We start from the raw sequence: 16,472 nt of genomic DNA on the forward strand, positions 1-16,472 counted from the left end.
GATCAGACAAGAGGCCAGCTGAAACTATAGGATGAGCCTGGAGCCTCATCCACAAATGAGCAAATGGTGTCAATGACCATGAACATATAGCCAAGGTCAAATCCCATATTTGGTAAGTTTTATTTTTTTTTTTCAAAAATGTATCACTATCATTCTATGCCATGAACATTAAATGACTTCTAATGTGTGAACACATATAAGGGTTTTCTTGTTAGTTTTTCCAGGGCTTACTTACTCCTGACTCTGAGCTCAGGGATCACTCCTGGTGGGCTCAGAGGGTCATAGGGTGCTGGGGATCTAAGCCAGATCAGGCTTGTGTGAGGCAAGCATCCTCTCTGCTGTATGATCTGCCCCACAACCTTATCTTTGTATTAAAAAAAAATTCTTTTTAGGGGTTGGAGCAATAGCTTGTAGGGTAGGGCTCTACCAAGAGGGAGGGAGGAATCGAACCCGGGTCAGCCTCCTGCAAGGGAAACACCCTACCGGCTGTGCTATTACTGTGCTATACATGTGCTATTGCTTTTTTCTTCCAAAGCACTTGTAACAATCTCATTCCCCCCCCTTCAAAAAAGAGAAAAAGATCTGAATATACACTTCAAAGACTTACAGTAGGCATATGAATAAGTGCTCTTTATCTCTTATCATCAGGGAAATGCTATGCTAATCAAAATGACAATGAGCAATTATCTCACACCTGTAACACTGGTACAAATAAATAAATATTTAAAGCAACCAGTGCTCTTGTAGATATGCAGAAAAGGAACCTTCATCCACTGTTGGTGAGAATGTCAACTGGTTCAACTTCTATGGAAAAATAGTTTGTTGACTTCTCAAAAACAAAAATTAATAATTGAGCTTCCAAATGACCAAGCAATTCAACCTTTTGGCGTCTATTCCACTGTTCCCAAAACACTATTTCATAGACATTTGCACTCCTATGTTCATTGCAGCACTATTCATGATAGCCAAAATCTGGAATAATCCAAGTGTCTGAGAACAGGTGACTCGATAAAGAATCTGCTATATCTACCCAATGGAATATTATTCAGCTATAAGAAAAGACAAAAGCATGCAATCTGTCACAATGTGGAAGGACCTGGAGAGGAGCGTGCTGATAGTGGTCAGCCAGAAGGAGAGAGTTGGACACAGAATGATCTTTCTTTCTTTCTTTCTTTCTTTCTTTCTTTCAAAAAATATATTTTAAAAAAATTTATTTTATTAAAGCTTTGTGAATTACCAAGTTATTCATAGTTGAATTTTTGACATAAGATGCAGAATGATCTTTCATATGTGGGATATAAAGAAACATAGTAAGGAAATAACAAATGACCGGAGGCAACAGATAACCAGGGGCAAGAGAACATGAGGTGGCTGAGAACATAAGAATATGGTTTAAGTTCCAGCACCTCACTGACTGTCCCCCTCCTTTGCCTGCTCACATGCACTGCCTGCCCCCCCCCAACACTACTGCATGGCCCCAGCACTGTGGGGAGTGACCCTGGGGGTCCCAAGCAGCACCACATCCTTGGGCCTGATTGTTGAACCACCAGACCCAGTGGCCAAGTATCAGCAGGAGTAGCTCTAGAGTACTGCTTGGAAGGGCCCCTCCCCAAATGCAGAATTGCAAAATAACTATACTTTTTACAGTAACACAAAAAACAAAGTAATTTACAGAAGGCTCCAGGAGAGGGTTGCCTAAGGGAGCTCAAGATAGGACCAGGGACTGGAGATAAGAGGTTGTGGATGGAAGCAAGGAAAGAAAAAGGACTGAAACAGAGCCCTGGGCAGACAACCTGGGGAAGAATGACTAGCCCTTGGCACAGAATGATCTTCTTTTTCAGGTGTGTGAACTTTGAAAGATTGGAAACAGCTGTTCTAGGTACTGCATGTTCTATGTTTGAGGAATTTCTCAAACATAGAAGAACAGTTTAGTGGGTGAGCAGTAAAAACGTGGCAGAGGTTGCCCTGAGAGAGAGCATGAGGGTTGGGAGCCCATGAATTGTATGCAGGAAACCCGGGTTCAATATCTGGCTCTACTTGATCCTTGAGAGTCACTGGGTGTGACCTCCCTCCCACTCCCCAAAGTTATCACTGTAAAGGTAGGAAGCATCTGTTCTGTGCTGATCTGAGGCACAATTTTATCTTATCCAATTTAGGAGAGTGCTTGAAATTCAAGTTTGTTGGCCTCCTTTTCTCTTCTGTTACCAAAATAAAAGATGTATTTGGGCAATTGAACAAGTTCTTGCAGGAAGGTCAGAAAATCCTGACATCAAAACCTCACTGTCTGGTTTTTTTTTCTTCTTTTATAATTTTGAATTTCAAATATAAGTATGGAGCAAGTCTTTTTGTAACAAGTTAACTACAGCATTGCTTGGGGATTCTCACCAGATTTTTCTTCTGAGCAGATATTTAGTGTTGTAATTTCCAAATGTTTGTTTTCGATGGCATTGTTTCCTGTAAACTGGTTAGATTTAAAATATTTTTTAAATTATTTTATTATTTTGGGAGTTGAGTTTTTTGGACCACATCCAACTATTGAAGGAACTTATGGTGCCAGGGATCAAATCTGGGACTTTTGCATACAAAGCATGTGCTCAACCCTTTGAAACATTTTTTGGCCCCATTTTTTGTGGGGAGGGCTGTTACTTTTTTGGAGGGGTCATACCCAGTGATGCTCAGGGGTTACTCTTGGCTCTGCACTGAGGAATCACTCCTGGTGGTGCTCGGGGATCATTTGGGATGTTGGGAATCAATCAGGTTGGCCACCGCCTACCGGCTATGCTATCCCATGGCTGTTACATTGTTTTAAAAAGCATGACCTGAAAGTACTCCAGGTAGAAAAAAGAAAAAAAAAGAAAAAAGGACAAGAACAAAGTATAGGAAAAGAATAATCTTAATTTTATTAGTAAAAATGCAAGCTTATACAAACTACATTATTTCTCAGGTAAAAGGGGAGAATAATATTTTTGTTTATTAGTAGTTAGTGTGTATCAACTCATTTGAAGATTTTGTTTATTCTGTGGATTTTCAATTTTTTTTCATTTTTTATAATTTTATTTATTGAGTCACCATGAGAGCAGTTACAAAGCTTTTGGGTCTAAGTCTCAGTCATACAATGAAACACTCGTACCTTCACCAGTGCCCATTCTCCACCACCAAAAACCCCAGTATACCCCCATCCCACACCCTCCCCCCACCTGTGGGGCAGACGATTTCCACATTACTCTCGCTCTACTTTGATCACATTCAATATTTCGACACCAGATCCATAATTATTATTTGAGATTTTACCCCAAAACTCAGATATGCCGAAAAGGCAACAATAGACAATTTGTGTTCTATTGCTGGTTATGAATAACATATGATGTCGCGTGGCTGCAGTAGGGCCATGTGATTTTGAAACACTTAAATCTGGAGGGATTTTTGCCAAAAGTCACTGGGTTTCAAGATCTGTTCCTGAGTCTCTGGGATCATGGCTGTTGAGCTGCTTGATCAGGAGCCAGAGAGGCTGTTCGTGGTCGATGACTTGTGGTCTCATTGGGGTGGGGAGGACAGGCCCGGCTCCACCCCATCCCGTGAAGCCCAACAAGTTTCGTCACTGCGGGCCCAAGTTTGACTGTCTAATGTCCTCTGGAGGATGGCGGCCACTGAGCCGCCAGGGGGAAACAGGCAGAGGGACAGCACCCTTTCCCCCCTGGGGTGGCCTGGTGACAGTAACCTACTGCAGGGTCTGGACACATTTCTGCCAAAAGCCGCTGGGTTTCAAGATTTGTTTCTGAGTCTCTGGGATCAAGGCCGTTAAGCAGCTTGATCAGGAGCCAAAGAGGCCATTCGTGGGCGATGACTTGGGGTCTCGTTGGGGAGGGGAGGACAGACCCGGCTCCCCCCCATCCCGTGAGGCCCAACAAGTTTCGTCACTGCGGGCCCAAGCTTGACTGTCCAAAGGCCTCTGGAGGATGACGAACACCGAGCCGCCAAGAGGTAGCAGGTAGAGTGACAACACCCTTTCCTCCCTGGGGTGGCCCGGCGACAGTAATGTACTGTGGGGTCTGGATGCATTTCTGCCAAAAGCCACTGGGTTTTGAGATTTGTTTCTGAGTTTCTGGAATCATGGCCGCTAAGCAGCTGGATCAGGAGTCAGAGAGGCCATTTGTGGGCGATGACTTGGGGTCTCGTTGGGGTGGGGAGGAAAAGCCCGGCTCCACCCCCATCCCGTGAGGCCCTGTGTGTCTCGTCACTGGGGGCCCAAACCTGACTATCCAGTGGCCTCTGATGGATGGTGGCCACTGGGCCGCCAGGGGGAACAGGCCAAGGCACAATACCTATTCCCACCTGGGTTGGCCCAGCACCAGTAGCCTACTGCAGGGACTGGACGCATTTCTACCTAAAGCCGCTGGTTTCCAAGATTCATTTCTGAGTCTCTGGGATCATGGCCATTAAGCAGTTCAATTAGGAACCAGAGAGGCCATGCCTCCAATTATATAGCTGAGCCGGAGGTGGTTTGTGGGTGTGTTTCCCACATACCTAACTTTTGGCCGTTTACTTTCTTGGTAAACTTTGCCCCAAGTTTTTGGGGTCTGGCCAAAGGCACAGCAGCAATTTTGGGGTATCTGGAAGTCTGAAGGCGCTATCAGGCTGCTGATGCACTCGCCTCACAGGTACAGATTCACCTGCTGGCGGCACCATACCCCTGGATTTTCAAAAATTTAGCAAAACAACTAATACTCACAATGCTGCAGTGAACTATAAAGCATTTAATTAAAATAAATTTAAAAATTTTTTAAAAAAGGAGAAAGAGAAGCTTAGAAAGAAAGAGGATGTGCTCTAAATTAAATCATCCTACTATAACTAAATCAGGTGAGTCTTACAAACCTAAGATACAATCTAGTTCTCTTAATTCTCTTAATCCTTACTATCAGCAATACTTGTTTAAGTTTTTAATATAAAGGGACGTAAGCTTAGAAAACAGGAAGAAAAAATATCCTTTTTCTTCTTTGTGAACCCTCCACCCACATTTCACTTTCTTTCCCAAAGCACCAGCTCCTCAACCTCCTTTGTCATTCCTTTCTTCATGTATTCAAGAACGCAGATGAGAAAAACTAAGTGGGTGAGGTTGAATGAACCCAGAACAGACAGATGAGCTGTGAGCCGTGGAGGGCAGCCACCCCGAAGCCTGGCCTGCTGCCAGCCCACAGCAGGCCTCGCACGCTCGCACCTGCTCTGACGTGTTCTTCAGGCGGATGAACTTGCCATCCACGTCTATCTCTTCAATGGACACGTTCCCGGTGGCAGATGCAGAATGGGAGATGCTCACGCTACTGCTCGCCTCTGATTCCTCCACATCTACTCTCTTCCGCTTCCCTCTCGTGGTCCGCACGCTGCGGCTAGAAGACGCTCGGGACACGGTCACCCGCGAGGACGGGCTCGGAGAGAGCTTCAGTCTGCCGGGAAAGAGCCATGCTGTTCGTCAAGCACATTCCTCTGAGAGCCAGCGGCCAGCAGTCTGCCTTGCTAAGCCCATCTGTTAGACCAGGTGAACCTACGTCCCAACCATAGGAATTCTGCATGCTGTGATTATTATTCTGAGTAATAATCTGAATGTGTTCCCTAGAAACAGACTAGAACTATTAGAACATCTTGTTGTAAGTCGGCCACTTCACCTTCAGAATTTATTTTCTCAGACTAAGTGTTTTTCCACTAACCGGGTTTGAAATGTAAAAATGAAGTCTCTTTCAATGTCTTGAATATTTTCCAACATACTGAATTATTAAAACATTTGAAATCTCAAAGGATCATTCCTGATACATTTAGTCCAGGGTTTAGATTACTTGAGCAGCAATTTTCTGCTGTTGAGGCAACAAAATGATGTTTTACTATGACTTGTATCTCTAAGTGCTAAGAAATGAGAGAAGATATTTAAAGGTCCTTGTCTGTCTGTTTTGAGGCCACACCACTGCTCTTAGCTCTGTACTCAGGGCTCACTCCTGGAGGCTCAGGGGACCATCAGTGTTGCTGAGTAACAAACTAGACTCGGCCACTGGCAAGGCAAGCACTTTCCCTGCTGTACTGTTGTTTTGGCAAAAAAAAAGTGCCTTCATTTAAGAAAACAAAAAAGGGGCTAGAGCGATAGTACAGCAGGTAAGGGCAACTGCCTTGCACACGGCCGACCTGGGTTCGATTCCCAGCATCCCATACAGTGCCCCAAGCACCACCAAGAGTAATTCCTGAGTGCAGCACCAGGAGTAACCCCCTTAGCATCTCTGGGTATGACCCCCCCCCCCAAAAAAAAAAACAACTCTAATTCTAGTCTTTCAATAAAATTAAAAGATTTCTAAAAAAGACTGAGGAGGTAGGGAGAAGCCTCAAGTACTTACCTCTTTTCCTCGCCTTCTAGGAGTTTCCTGTAAACACTGATCTCCATGTCCAGGGCTAACTTCACATCAAGAAGCTGCTCATAATCATTCAGCTGCTGCTGCATCTGATCCCGGATTTCCGCCATCTCTCTCTCCTTGTCAGTCAGCATGCGCCGAGAGTTATCTCTCTCTTTAGCAAGCAAGTCCTCCAGCTCCTGAATCCGCTCCAAACATGCTCTAGACTTTGGATTCAAGGAAACACATTTACTTTCTAGATACACTCCAACCCAGTAAGACAAGACAGCTATTTTAATTCATTTCCTAGACAAATAGAACCCTAAGGTATCTCTCATAGTACAATTTTAAAGGTTTGGGCCTTGAGAAATTAAGAACCTAAACTCCTAAAATACAAATTACTGTTCTGCTCTCAGGAAAATTTTGGTTTATAAAAGACCAAAAAAGGATACATTCACCAACTGTGAATATAAATAAGCCACTACCTTCTCTGTATTTGGCCAATTAAAACCATTTTAAGCTATGGTCTTAGTAAAAAGTCAAGTCTATATAAAGCTTTTAGTTCAAGCATCTAAACTGACCAAAAAAAAAAAAAAAAAAGAAAAAGAAAGAAAAAGAAAGATAGGAATTTCAATAAAGGAAACCTAAGGGTGGATGAAACATTTTTTGGAGAATCACCTGAAATCACTTAGGGAAAAAAAAGTGCTCGAGGGCAAAAGCCAGTATGAGGATGGGCGCCGGCCATGAGCCTGCCACCTTGGTCTCATCCCTGCTGCACAGGTCGCCTGAGCACCAGCAGGTGCCGTCCACCTCACAGGACCCCCCACACACACATACACACACAAAAGGCTATAAACAGAAATCAGTTGCCCACTTATGTTTTACTTACTATATTTATTGCCCATATATAAGTTGCCCACTTATATTTACTTATTACTTTATACAGCGGGGCTAGAGCGATAGCACAGCGGTAGGGCATTTGCCTTACAAGCGGCCAACATGGCCGACCCGAGTTCGATTCCTCCACCCCTCTCGGAGAGCCCGGCAAGCTACCAAGAGTATCTCACCCGCATGGCAGAACCTGGCAAGCTACCCGTGACGTATTCGATATGCCAAACACAGTAACAACAAGTCTCGTAACAACAAGTCTCATGATGGAGACGTTACTGGGCCCGCTCGAGCAAATCGATGAACAACGGGAAGACCGTGAGCGTGACTTTATACAGCGGTAGGGCATTTGCCTTGCACGCAAGCCAACATGGTCGACCCGAGTTCGATTCCTCCGCCCCTCTCTCAGAGAGCCTGGCAAGCTACAGAGAGTATCTCACCCGCAAGCCTGGCAAGTTACCCGTGACTTATTCATATGCCAAACACAGTAACAGGTCTCACAATGGAGATGTTACCGGGCCTGATGGAGCAAATCGATGAACAAGAGGACAGTGTTACATTGTTACTTTACTGCTTCTTATAGTTTATTTTCTCACAAAGAAAACAATCACCTAAGTTCAGTTCCCTTATTATATATCACACTGGGAGGGAAAGAACCAAAGGGCAGCAAGAGGAGCAGGTCAGGCAGAGTTAACCTGAGTCTCAACTCATACACCCCAAAGTCTCCACTGCTTGGTAGAACAAGAGGGAAAAATTAAAACTAGGCATACCAGTTTTAAAATTCCTTGGCATCTTAAACAGGAATATTTAAAATTGCATTTCAAGTAACTGCACTCCGCCTGCTACCCAAAGTGAAATGCGTGAAGCCCAGTGCCTCTGACTCAGCCACTGGACACCCACGAGACTCCTAGCAAGCAGAGGATGACCTCATGACCCAGAATGGTTCATAAATGAAGCTGTCTACATCAGACCACCACCTGAAAGATCTCCTCTCCACTCTGAAAGCTAATGAATGACTTGGGAGGGCCATGGGCTGACTAATGTGTAGTGATCCTGTCGAAGCTGCATTGCCAGACCCTGGGTGTTAAGCTCTTCACTAAGTGAGTCATGTAAGCAAAGGAAATTCTATGGCCTAACAGGCAGCCTGAGAAACCCTATGACTTAACAACGGAGACCATTAATCATACAGCAGGAAAATATTGAGACAGTTTTTTTCCTTTATGATAATCTGGAGCCATAGCACAGTGGGTAGGACTTTTGTCTTGCATGCGGCCAACCTGGCCGACCCGAGTTCAATTCCTCTGCCCCTCTCAGAGAGCCCGGCTAGCTACTGAGAATATCTCGCCCGCACAGCAAAGCCTGGCAAGCTACCCATGACATATTCGATATGTCAAACACAGTAGCAACAAGTCTCACAATGGAGATGTTACTGGGCCTGCTCGAACAAATCGATGAACAACGGGAGGACAGTGCTACAGTGATAATCATGGTTAAAGTTATTAATTAACAGAGTTTGAGAACAGTACAGAGGGTAAGGCACCTGGTTTATACACGACTAACCAGGGTTCAATCACTGGCACTATAAGTGATCCTGAACACAGAGTCAAACAGAAGCCCTGCAGGGTATGACTCAAAAACCACCCACCCACCCACACACACACAATGCCTTCAAGTGTTCAAGTATATTATATTGCCTTCAAGTATATTATTTCTCACAGAATCTAGTATCAGTAACGAATAGAAGAAAGGATTTCGACCTCCACCACCCACCCCAGCAGAGAAGTTAAAAACTTTCTCTCTTGCTGAAGAAGTGCTTGCCTTGCCCTCTCCTATCTCCAAGGAATTAGCTTCTGGAAACTCCCAGGGTTTAGAAACATTTAGAAATCACCAACACAGGGATGGGTATTGGAACAATGTATAACTGAAACAGCTTGTCTTACCTACAGCCAACCCAGGTTCAATCCCAGTTCCCATATGATCCCTAAGCCCCAGCTGGAATGGCTCCTGAGAGAGCCAGGAATGGTCTCTGAGCACCTCTCAGTGCTCCCCCACCACCACTACCACACAAAAAGGGAGTATAAGGTGAAAAAAGATTATCTGTTAAATTTCTAAAAGAAAATACTCAGGAGCCAGAGAGGTGGCTCAGCAGTAGAACATCCGCCTTACATGTCTGAGACTCTGGGTCTGATCCCTGCGGAGAGGGGCAGGGAGTGAAAGCAGGCCAGAGCAAGGGTCCAGTGGGTAAGGCGCCTACATTGCATGCAGCCCACCTGGGTTTGAGCCCTGCCAGGAGTGATCCCTGAGCAGAAACAGGTACGTTTATAGAAAAAAATGCTAAGGTAGTCTATTCTTACTTAGAAAGTAAAATCTAAAACATCTCCTTATGGAAAAAATGTTAAAGTTACTTCCCAAGGTTCAGGTGAGCAGTGACTCAAACCTGAAACTAATGGGTGTGCGTGCGCTTTTGTCCGCTGTCCAGACCAGCTCTGGGCAGAAGCGGAGGCCCAGAAGGGCCACAGCCAGCATGTACTGTGCCTAGAGCTCATTACCCAGCTCCTCGCAACGTTCCTCTGCCACTCATCTTACAAATAAAAGGAGCCACCCAATTCCTAGTTTATACTCAAGCCAATACTTGCCACTTCTCAAAACTCAAACTACTGTGGAGTCCACACACTGAGAGAACTTGTCGAGAAACAAAGCGCTCCCCGCCCCTGAGGAATCTCTGCCTGTTTTCCAGGATGCGCGCCCAGACAGGGGAGAGAGGAGCAGCACGAGCAGAATGGCGTAAGGCTGTGCAGCTGCTGACAGGTCAGAAGTGGATAAAGCGGGCCACATGAATAAAGTGCAGGTTGGTTCCTCAAAGGGCCCTCCCTGAGCTCTGGGTCATCTATTAACTGAGAAGTAACAGTCTCTGCTCAGAGAATGTTTGTACACGACGCAATGCCAACGTCTGGGGAATGCTGTGAAACCAAAGTGCAGGAGACCATCCCCTCTGGCACAGGGAGGCACAACTTCAGGCAGAGCAAAGCAGAGAGATGCTGCGGCAGCATCCTTCATGCTCAACTCCAGCATCTGTCTCGCTTACCTCTTTCTGGAGGTTAGAGAGCTGAGAGGAAAGGCTCTCGATTCTCATCCGGCTTTCCATCAGTTCTTCCCGGGCACTGTTGACAGTAGAAGTGTTCATCTCTGAAGATAGTCTGGCATTCTCGAGCTGAATGAAGAAGCAAACCTGTCAGTTTTATCTAGTGAATTTGATCAAATGAGGAAGTGAGAGTCTTGCTCATGTAACTGGCTGCCGAAACACAAGAAAAGCATCATGGAGTTTTGATGACAAGGTGGGAAATTATTACCTAGGTCTTCTTGACCTTTCAACTCAACTTCCAATGTTTAACAACACTAAAGTTTATTAATTCAATATTTAATTCCCTGTATCTCGAAAATCTCAAATAGAAACTGAACAGCAATTTGGCTGTTGTGATGGGCGGAAGGGCTCAGGGGGTATCACATACCGAAATCCACCCAGTACTCACGATAAAGCATTAAGCAGGAAGCACAAACGTATACAGCATTTTGAAACAGATAAAAATACTTCTTTCAGAAGTAAAGATACAGTTCCTTGGGTAGAAACAATATCCTTCTCCACCAAGTACCTGTAATATTCTATTCCCCGTGTGTGTTGAGCATGCAATTTTAAATGCTACCTCTTCCTGGCGAGGGGTATGCGCCGTAAGATGGCCGAACTCAGAGATTAAAACATCTCTCCCTTCACCAATAACTAATTCACATAAAATGGATTAAAAGCAGCAGACACAGTTTAAGACAATAAAACTTATTTTCAATATCTCCATGACCCTTTTTTTTAATCTAATCACATAACATTTAACAAACTGGAGTGAAATGTTGTACTCATTTGTGATGGCATAGATTTTTGCATATGTGCTTACACATGGGGGAATTCCTACAATATTTTCTAAATGAATAGTAGTGGCAGAGGAAGAAGTACCATTTTCCACATGCCTTTTTTCTTGTTAAAGACAAAAGTGTGGTGGTCACACTCTATATTCAATGATGACATGGAAGTCACAACTCAGGCAGTCCAATACCTACTGACTATTAAATGTATGCACAGGGCTTATTGTTTGAAGAAAGGTATATGATTTGTGCTTAACTTCCATGACATGGTGTGAATAATACATGGCACTAAAAGAAAGTGTTAAACTATGATAAAAATGTAGATCTATAATAAAACTGGAATAAGCCTACTTTTTTCCTAATAATTTTTAGAAACATTTACATTGTAGACTTTGTTTGTTGTTCTCACTAAGATCAGTAAACTAGAAAACCAGTCATTCATCTCAGGAAATGGGAACACACAAACAGCAAGTCGTGTTCCTGGGGGCTGCGGGCCCGTGGGGCAGGGGTGGGCCGCCGCTCACTTTGGCATGGTAGGTCTGCTCCAGCTCCTCCTTGTACAGCTTCACTTGGGCATCATGCTGCTCCCTCATCTCGTGAAGGGCCTGAGCCAGCTTGTACTCGTACTCAATCTGACGCCCAGAATCCACTTCTACCAGGCGAGTTTCGTGCTTCCTTCTGGTTTCATTGATCTCCTGGGGAGGGAGAGAAAGGACAGGAAACAAGCTGCTTAGTGTGGCTGCACAGACAATCACTGAGAGAGGCCAGGGCCACCTGAAACCCGCCAGACACCAGACGCGTAAGCAGATTCTCTCAAGTGAGATGAACGAATGAAAGAAATGGTATTTTAGTAATTAAGAAACACCATTTGCCCACTTATCACATTCATTCATTTCAAGAGCTATGAATTTTATGGTTCATCTCAATAGCACAGCTACTAATTTCTCTAAAGGAAGGAAGGAAGAGTTACTTAAATATCACAAAGTCACGGGTAACTATGTACACTCAAATATTAGCTGTTTTCCTAAACTTTTACTGATGACCTAAGAACATTTCTCAGAAAAATCCACCTGAAAAGTTAATCTTATCAAAGCAATTTCAACTAGAATTTATGCATTAAAAAATCTGCTTTTTTATGTATATTAAGATGCAACAGACATAAGCTCAACAGGCTGAGCATGTTTTGCATGGGTGGGGGAGAGGAGACGGGGAGGTTTAGGCTCAACCCCAGGCCCCACATGGTCTTTCTCAGGCACCAGGAGCAATCAATCCTCTCCCCCACTAGCCAGGAAGAATCGGGAATAGCCTATAGCACTGCTAAGTATGGCCCAGAACCAAAAAATAAAATAAAGAAGATAAGGGCTAGAGCAATAGCGCAGCGGGTAGGGCGTTTGCCTTGCACGCAGCCAACCAGGGTTCGATTCCCAGCATTCCATATAGTCCCCTGAGCACCACCAGGAGTGATTCCTGAGTAACCCCTGAGTAAGCCAGGAGTAACCCCTGTGCATCGCCGGGTGTGACCCAAAAAGAAAAAAAAAAAAAGAGAGAGAGAGAGATGATAATAGGCACATTATACTTTATGATTTAAGAAACTATCTAAAACTAACATTGTTAAGAAGACAAATCCTAGAATAAAATCTCTGTTCCAGCATCCAGCTATGAGAAGACAGAAGCCTTTAATGGCAATAATTAAAACAGCCACTAGAGGGAGATATAGCCCACTGAAATTCTTATTTCTGTCTGCAGGCAGTTTTTTTGTGTATTGACTTCCTCTTTCTCTTTATTGTCTGCTGCAAAGAACTCTACAGTATTAGAAAAATCAGGGTCTAATTTCCAGTTTTTAATCTCCCAATCAAAGAGAAGGATTCATAAATGATGAAAATATACAAATTAAATGTTTAACAACTTCTGAATATACAAATGATTTTTGCCCTTTGTCTGTCTCCCTTCTTTTTCCCCCACTTTCTCTTCAACGGTTCATAAGGTATATTTATTAAATAGAATTATATCCTCCTGGGGCTGGAGTGATAGCACAGCAGGTAACGCATTTGCTTTACACTCGGACAACCCAGGTTTGATTCCCAGCATCCCATATGGTCCCCCAAGCACCACCAGGAGTAATTCCTGTGCATCGCTGGGTGTGACCCAAAAAGCAAAAAAACAAGTAATGACAGATAAGAAGCAATTTTAACAAAAAAAAGACATAAGCTTAAAATAAATATTTCCCTTTTAAAGAGCCAAGCTACATTTTGATAGCATTTCTAGTTTACAGACAGCCTTTGGTTAGTTTTTCCCTTTAATCTTTACCTCTCTTTTAGGGAAAAATGTCAGATCAAATTTTTATTTTTCCCAATTAAATAATTAAAGTTTACAATAAATAATTATTTTTAAAGCACTGGCTTTTGTTTTGGGGGGGATGAGGATGCTGAGGTAGGAGTGGGGTGCACACCAGCAGTGGTCAGGGGTTACTCCTGGCCCGGTACTAAAAAATTAGTCCTGGTGGTACTCAGGGGACCATATGGGAAGCCAGGGATCGAACTCAGGTTGGCCACACACAAGGCAAGCACACTACCCACTGTACTGTTGCTCAGGCCCAACACTTTTCAAAGTTATTCATTTTACTTCTAAAACCATTATTTACTCAGTGTCCAAGAACAGATGAGTGGCTAAACTATGGTACACCTACACGACAGAATACTATACATTCATTAAGAAAAAAATGAAATCATGAAATTTGCTTATACATGGATGGACATGGAGAGTATCATACTGAAATGAGTCAAAGGGAGATGGATAGCAAAAAATGATCACACTCACTGTGCAATATAAAAAAAAAACAGTATGAGAATGATAACTAAAGAGAACAGAAACAAGGGTCAGGAGAACTGGTCCATAGTAGGAAGCTGGGGATGTGTGTGTGTGTGTGTGTGTGGGGGGGGGGGGGGGGGAATACTCAGGGTAGGGATTGGGGGGTGCAGTTAGGTCAGAGAAAGGACCACTACAATGCCAATGATCACTCTGAAAAAGAATTGGGTGCTGAAAGTGAGTAAAGTGATATGCATGATACCCTCTCAGTAACAGTACTGCAAACCAAAGTGTCTGCCATAGAGGCAGGCTGATGGGGAGGAGACACTGGTGGTGGGAAATGGGAAAGGCATGGGTATGAGAACACTGTATTGCTAAAACTCAATCATGAACAACTTTGTAACTGTATATCTCACTGTGCTTCAATTTAAAAAAAAAATAAGCCAAATGTATATTCAAATATACAAGGATGATCATTGGAATGTTTTCATAGCAAGAAAATTAAAAAATGGTTATATAAATTTTGCTACATCTGTGGAAAGATATCATAATGTGATTGTTTTCAGTGTTCAAGAAAATAAATTAAAAAATAAAATAAAAGCATTAAGTATTTAACTACAAGTGTCATTGTCGTCGTAGTCATCCCCACCCCGGGATTAACTCCAACACTCTCAAATGTGGAGGAAAAACACATTCTCTTGTCTTCAAGTTTGTTACTAACTCCCTGGCACAGCCCCGGTCTGGCTGCTGGCTCCTGACAGTCACACGCTGGGCTGCCCTCCCACGCTGATGACACATGGGGCGGTGGAAGAGGCGCTGGGTCACTTCTGTGGTCAGGACGGAGATGCGGCAGCTTCTGTCCACTCCTGCTCTCCCCACTTAGTCGAGGAAACAGCCTCACCAGCAACCCTACACTGAACCACAGTCTGATGAACGAGCTCAGAGAAGTTTCCTCCAGCCCAGTGACCAGAGTCTCAGGAGAGACCCTGAAAAGTCATAATCTCCGACCTAGCAACTCTCCGATTCCTGCTGCTACATTTTGGAATCATTTACCAGGCAAGAAAGGAAACTAACAGGTGCTTAAATAGGTTGATGAAAACCAGCTGCTGTAACCATTTATAAATTAGACGAAGTGGAATCACGCTTTGCCACGACAGACTGAGTTCTTTTTGTTTGCTTGCTTTTTTTTTTTCAGACTGAGTTCTTACATGCAGCCTTTTTTTTACAGAAGTACTTTGAGTGAGTTATTACCTTAAAATAATTCTCCCTTTCTATTATATATATAGTTTTAATGAAGTGCTTTTGGACCCTTACATTTCCTACAAAAAGTAGAACTGCATTTACCTCTTCATACATGCTTTTTCGGAACTCCAGGTCCTCAGTAAGGCTCTGACAGCGGTTCTCCAAATCCACCTTAAGTAAAGTTTCATCTGCCAACTGCTTTTTGGCAGCAGCTAATGAGGCTTCCAACTGTCACAGGGAAAAAGAATTAAGGAAAATTACATGGCAATCATTTAGTAATGAGCTTAAAAGATATGATGGCTTAAATCAAGTTTCTCTAGTTTATCAAGACATGTGGGATTCATTTTAATTTCAACCACAGCTCTGGCTGACCACAAAACACTTGTCCAATCTGGTGACTGGCAGCAGAGTCTGGAACAGACCTCAAACTCCTACTTCAAATATCCAGCCAACAATTTTAGCCACCACTTTCACATTTCCAGGTGAGGAGCAACATTATGACACCTTTCCCGGCCTCACACCTGGATGCAGTATCCAAATGGGCTTGAGAACAAAACACAAGAGGAGCCAAAAGGCCCATCAGAGAAGCCACAAGAGCTGCACAGTCCAGGCTCGGTGATGGAGGAAACACTGAAAATGGGAGACAACCCTCCTTCAGGCAAGACATCCAAGAAAATAGTCAACTGAAATTCCCGGTGATATTAAACACCACCCAACGCGTATCCTGCCACAAATGGTAAAGAGCAGAGCTCACTCACCTGTGCCACCTGATCCTTCAGATCCTCCAAATCCCCCTCTAAGCTTTTTTTGTCACCAAGCGCCGTAGCCAGAGCCGCGTCCTTAGAATTCAGTGCTGCTTCATACTCTCGAAGCTTGAGTTGGGCTCCATTAAGGTCGGATTCTTTCTTAGCATAACTGTAATAGATTTGAAGACATGTAAAACATCAAGTCACACCCCTGACTTCAAGCCTCCCTCCTCCCTACTGAAGCAGAAAACAAGGGACGGTTTAAATAAAGGCTGTATGGGGCCAGGGATAGAGGTCCAAGGCAGAGCACCTGCGTCACACACTCACACCATGGGTTTGGGGTTTTTCTTCCCCCTTTTTCAATCACACCCAGCAATGCTCAGGAGTTACTCCTGGCTCTGCACTCAAGAATTACTACTGGTGGTGCTCGGGGAGCCATATGAGACGCCGGGGATCAAACCCAGGTTGGCTGTATGCAAGGCAGACGCCCTCCCCACTGTACTATCGCTCT

The 16,472-nt window shown here is 43.9% G+C and overlaps 1 protein-coding gene across 1 annotated transcript in view; it reads right to left on the minus strand.

The window, feature by feature from the left end:
- Positions 1-766: 766 nt before the first annotated feature.
- LOC130033052 (lamin-B1-like) overlaps positions 767-16,472 on the minus strand; it is a 34,778-nt gene continuing 19,072 nt past the window's right edge. Inside the window, exons 2-8 of the mRNA XM_056124752.1 lie at positions 15,974-16,130; positions 15,318-15,443; positions 11,693-11,863; positions 10,342-10,467; positions 6,375-6,595; positions 5,216-5,441; positions 767-826 (exon numbers count right to left, since the gene is read on the minus strand). Coding sequence (XP_055980727.1) covers positions 767-826; positions 5,216-5,441; positions 6,375-6,595; positions 10,342-10,467; positions 11,693-11,863; positions 15,318-15,443; positions 15,974-16,130 — 1,087 coding nt within the window. The remainder of the gene's footprint in view (positions 827-5,215; positions 5,442-6,374; positions 6,596-10,341; positions 10,468-11,692; positions 11,864-15,317; positions 15,444-15,973; positions 16,131-16,472) is intronic.

This window comes from Sorex fumeus, unplaced genomic scaffold (genome assembly GCF_029834395.1).
Source record: "Sorex fumeus unplaced genomic scaffold, SorFum_2.1 ptg000051l, whole genome shotgun sequence".
Taxonomy (NCBI): domain Eukaryota; kingdom Metazoa; phylum Chordata; class Mammalia; order Eulipotyphla; family Soricidae; genus Sorex; species Sorex fumeus.